Below are 4808 nucleotides of genomic sequence, written 5' to 3' on the forward strand. Positions count from 1 at the left end.
TCCCTGGCTCAGTGCATGACGCCTACATCCTGCGGAATAGCAGCATCCCTTATGTGATGGGTCAACTCCAAAGGTACCGTGTGTGGCTATTAGGTGAGCACCTGGAAGCTAGTCAGTGGGAATGGTTGTCTGGGTCTGGGGATATTCCTCCAGGTTAGTGTGTGTCTAACAGTTGTCCCTCGCCATTTGCAGGTGACTCTGATCACCCCAACCTGTCATGGCTACCGACCTCAGTGAGGAATCCCAGGAAAAGGGTAGAGGAACGCTACAATGAGGCCCATGGGCGAACTAGGAGGGTGATCGAGCGGACCTTCAGCCTCCTGAAGGCCAGGTTCCGGTGCCTCCATATGACAGGTGGATCCCTATTCTACTCACCAAAGAAGGTGTGCCAGATTATCGTGGCCTACTGTATGCTTCACAACTTGACTTTGCAACAGCGGGTGCCTTTTCTGCAGGAAGATGGTCCAGATGGCGGTGTTGTTGCAGCTGTGGAGCCTGTGGACAGTGAAGACGAGGAAGCAGAGGAAGAAGACATGAACAACAGGGACTCAGTGATCCAGCAATATTTCCAGTGAGACACAGGTAAGAGTACAGACCTGCCTACTACATGTACTTTAACACTACTACCTCTCTACTGTCTGTCATTTTCACCCAGTGTATGTTCACTGAGTTGTCACTTTCCCTTACGATTTCCCAGATGTGGGTCCCACTGTGTGACATCTGCTTAGATTCCTCATGGACTAGATCTGTGTGACATAGGTATGTTGACATTACAATTGAAATAGCATTTTGTTACTGTAATTGCTAATACACTATTTCGAAATCACAGACAGACTCCACATTGTTTTGTGCTTTAAGTGTGTTTATTTAAGTGCTCAATATTGGAGGGGGTAGTGAAATGGTGAGGGGTGATGGCGGAGGAATGTCCATGGCAGAGTCCAGTCTATTAGTCTCACAGGTGCATTGCCCATATGGGCATAGGAAGTGGAGCTGGGGCAGTTTAAGTATGGACAGGGTGACAAAGTGGGACAGTAGGATGACAATCAGGGTGGTCTCATTTCTTGGCGGGGGTCTTGGCATCGTGCTCTGTCTTGTTCCTGGATCTCAGGGACTGTTCGCGGGGTGGTTCTCCCTCTGCAGGGGATGGGGTGCTGGTGTGGTGGTCCTGTGGCTGGGCGTCCTGTCCACTAGCGCCGGCGGAGGTGGTGGGCAGTTCATCTTCCATGCTAGCGTCAGGGGCCACTTGTAGTGCCACAGTGTCCCTTCTGGTGTTGACGTGTTCCTTCAGCACCCCTATGATGGTGCCCAGGGTGGAGCTGATGGTTCTGAGTTCCTCCCTGAAGCCCATATACTGTTCCTCCTGCAGGCGCTGGGTCTCCTGAAACTTGGCCAGTACCATTGCCATCGTCTCCTGGGAGTGGTGGTAGGCTCCCATGATGGAGGAGAGGGCCTCGTGGAGAGTGGGTTCCCTTGGCCTGTCTGCACCCTGTCGCACAGCAGCCCTCCCAGTTCCCCTGTGTTCCTGGGCCTCCGTCCCCTGGACTGTGTGCCCACAACCACTGCCCCCAGGTCCCTGTTGTTGTTGGGATGGTGGGTTAGCCTGGGTTCCCTGTAGTGGAGGACACACAGCTGATTGACGTGTCCTGGGGACGGAGGTACTGGCCCGCAGGTGGGTGTTGTGCTGGAGTTTCCAGAGGGGGGAAGCTCTGTGGTGGCCTGTTACTGGGTGAGGGCAACCGACTGTCCAGAGGTCCCCGATGGACCAGGCTGGGCATCTAGATCCAGTTGGACAGAGCTGCTGTCATCACTGTGGGCCTCTTCTGTTGGTGGTGTGGACATGTGTGGACCCTCCTGTCCGGTGATGTTGGGTAGGGTTCCTGCAGGGGTATAAAAGGATGGTTGTTACATCTGTGTGTGTCATTGTTTGCAATGGGTGGGTGACCGTGTACCCCAGTGCATGCATTCCTGTGTGGGACCTTGTGTGATGATGGTTTAGGGGGTTGTATGGGTATGTGCAGTGGGCATGCTTTAGTGATGGGTGTCCATGCTTTGTTGTTGCATGCAGGGCTTGGTGTTGGGATGTGTGGTTTGTTATGTTGGGACATATGTGAGGAGTTGGAGTGCTGGGGGTGAGGGTGGGGGTATGTGCTGGGATGCAGGTAGGGTGGGGGATGTAATAGCTAAGATTTGTCTTACCAGAGTCCATTCCTCCACCTACTCCTGCGAGGCCCTCAGGATGCAGAATCGCCAAGACCTGCTCCTCCCATGTTGTTAGTTGTGGGTGAGGAGGTGGGGTCCGCCGCCAGTCTGCTGAACTGCCAGGTGGTGTCTTGAGACCATGAAACGCACCTTCCCCCGTAGGTCGTTCCACCTCTTCCTGATGTCCTCCCGATTTCTTGGGTGCTGTCCCACTGCGTTGACCCTATCTACTATTCTTCGCCATAGCTCCATCTTCCTTGCAATTGAGGTGTGCTGCACCTGTGCTCCGAATAGCTGTGGCTCTACCCGGATGATTTATAGGTGATGTGTGGGGTGGAGTGTGTGGTGATAAGTGTGCTGATATGTAGTGGTGTGTTGTGTGTGGTGCGTGGAAGTTCTGTGGGTGATGGCTTGTGCGCCTGTGGATGCTGTTGTTCTTGCTGGTGCTGTCTCTCTCTGGCCTTCTTTCGGAATTTTTTGTCGTAGGGGTTTGTGGGTGATGTGGGTGTGTGTTTTATATTGTGATGGGTGTGTGGGAGTGGTGTGTGTATGTGTATCAGGTGTGTGTATTTGGAATTGTCCAATGTGGCTGTGTTTTGTATGTGTGTGTGTATTTTGAGTGGGGCAGTGTGTACCGCCAATGGAATACCGTGGTTGAAAGACCGCCGTGTGGATTCGTGGGTCGTGATAGTGTGGGCATATTTCTGTTGGCGTGACGGTGTTGGTTTTGTTTTCACCAGTTTATCACTGACCTTTGGTGTGGCGGACTTGTGTGGGTGTCTGGATTTTGGCGGATTCCGTGCTGTGGGTCATAATAGCTGTGGCGGAATTCCGCAGCCACTGCGGTGTGTTGGCGGTCTTCTGCACTGCGGTAAGCGGCTTTTGCCGCAAATGTTTTAATTAGGGCCATGGTCTCACCATCACCCTTCCCATAAAACAATTTACATTTCTGTGTTTTTTACTTTCGTGTTCGTTGCAGATCAGAAGAATACAAAATAAAACGCGGTTGGTAGCTTTAGCGCAATCATACTAGAATCAGTTTAAAATATTTCATATTAAAACAAAACATTTCCTTGCTGTTGATCATGTTTTCCTTTTAGAAAAACAGCAAAAGAAGAAAAGCAGATCCTGTGTACCTTTTGCAGATGTAATTATGTTATGTGATCTGCCTTTTTGACTTTAGCTGTTGGCTCTGGCAGTAGGCATTGTGATATCAGGAGTCAATTGTAACTTATTACAATTGAGCAAATACATGTTTTTAATTACAGATAACTAGAGTGGTGACAGCTGGACTGTAGAAAGGAAATTAGAGTCAGTTTTAATAAAATGATTTTTGGTTGCCATATATTACTGAGCAATAACCAAGTGATAGTGCAATTTTCTGTTTGATCACAAAATAAATCCTTGTAGGTGAACTTAAAGAGTAGACCATTAGAGAGAACATGTGAGAACTCTGTAGCTACCACCAAATTCCCCTTTTTCTAACAGCCTTTCTTATGGCACTCTTTAACTCGTTATTTCGTAAGCTGTAAATGAACGGGTTTAACATTGGGGCAATAATGCAATAGAAGATGGAGCCCACTTTGCCCTGCTCCGGTGATTGCCTTGAAGATGGTTTGAAGTACACAAAGCTGCCTGTGAAATAGAATAAAGCCACAGCTACAAGGTGGGGTGCACAAGTTGAGAAGGTCTTCTTTCTGCCTTTTGTGGAAGACATTTTCATTACAGACCTAACTACATGGAAGTAAGATGCAATGATAAACAAGAAGCAGCCCAGCATGTGCAAGCTCCCTACAACAAACACCATTAGTTCCGTCGAATGAGTATCGGTGCAGGAAAGTTTCAGCAGTGCTGGAATGTCACAAAAGTAGTGGTCAATCACATGAGATGAACAGAAGTCCAATTGGAATGTATTAGTGGTATGGAGAGTTGAATAAACCACCCCTAGCATCCACGAGGCAGCTGCTAACTGGATACAGGTCCCTCTACTCATGATGGTGGGGTATCTCAAAGGAATGCATATTGCCACATATCGATCATAAGCCATCGAGGCCAGGAGAGCTGACTCAGTGGCGGCCATAGTCAGAAAAAAATAGAGCTGGGCCACGCAGCCTAAAAATGAGATGGTTTTTCTTGCAGAGAAGAAGTCAGCCAACATTTTCGGAATGGTGATGGAGATGTATAACATATCTAAGAAAGATAAGTTCCCAATAAAGAAGTACATGGGAGTCTGTAGATGACGATTGGTGCTGGTGACAATAAAGATTACCAAGTTAGCCAGTACAGCAACTAGATAGACGGAGAGGAACATCACAAAGTATATGATCTGCAGATCTGGCACATCTGAGAACCCTCGTAGGACGAACTCACGCACTGAGCTGTAATTTGTCATTCCTCCTTCCGGTCACTGTATGGCTATGTAACCAATAAAAAACAGAAATCAAAAGCAATTAACTGATGATTTGTCTTATCCTTTTCAGAAATAACTAGAAGCTTAATTATTATACCCTTTCTCTTTGGCAAATGGCAGATTGCATATTTTGTAGTCATATAAAAACATTCCGTAACATTCTATAAATAGTAGTAGAGCCCTGCATGGGTAAAAAGAT

The 4808-nt window shown here is 48.1% G+C and overlaps 1 protein-coding gene across 1 annotated transcript; it reads right to left on the reverse strand.

The window, feature by feature from the left end:
• Positions 1–3658: 3658 nt before the first annotated feature.
• On the reverse strand, positions 3659–4591 carry LOC138301598 (olfactory receptor 5I1-like). Its single transcript, XM_069242116.1, has one exon. It carries the CDS (start codon positions 4589–4591, stop codon positions 3659–3661), a length of 933 nt encoding a protein of 310 aa, XP_069098217.1.
• Positions 4592–4808: the final 217 nt, after the last annotated feature.

Source organism: Pleurodeles waltl, chromosome 6, assembly GCF_031143425.1.
Source record: "Pleurodeles waltl isolate 20211129_DDA chromosome 6, aPleWal1.hap1.20221129, whole genome shotgun sequence".
Classification (NCBI taxonomy): Eukaryota; Metazoa; Chordata; class Amphibia; order Caudata; family Salamandridae; genus Pleurodeles; species Pleurodeles waltl.

Bases quoted from the DNA above. Each gene is read 5' to 3' on its own strand.
- LOC138301598 (XM_069242116.1), bottom strand. From the start codon at position 4,591: ATGACAAATTACAGCTCAGTGCGTGAGTTCGTCCTACGAGGGTTCTCA.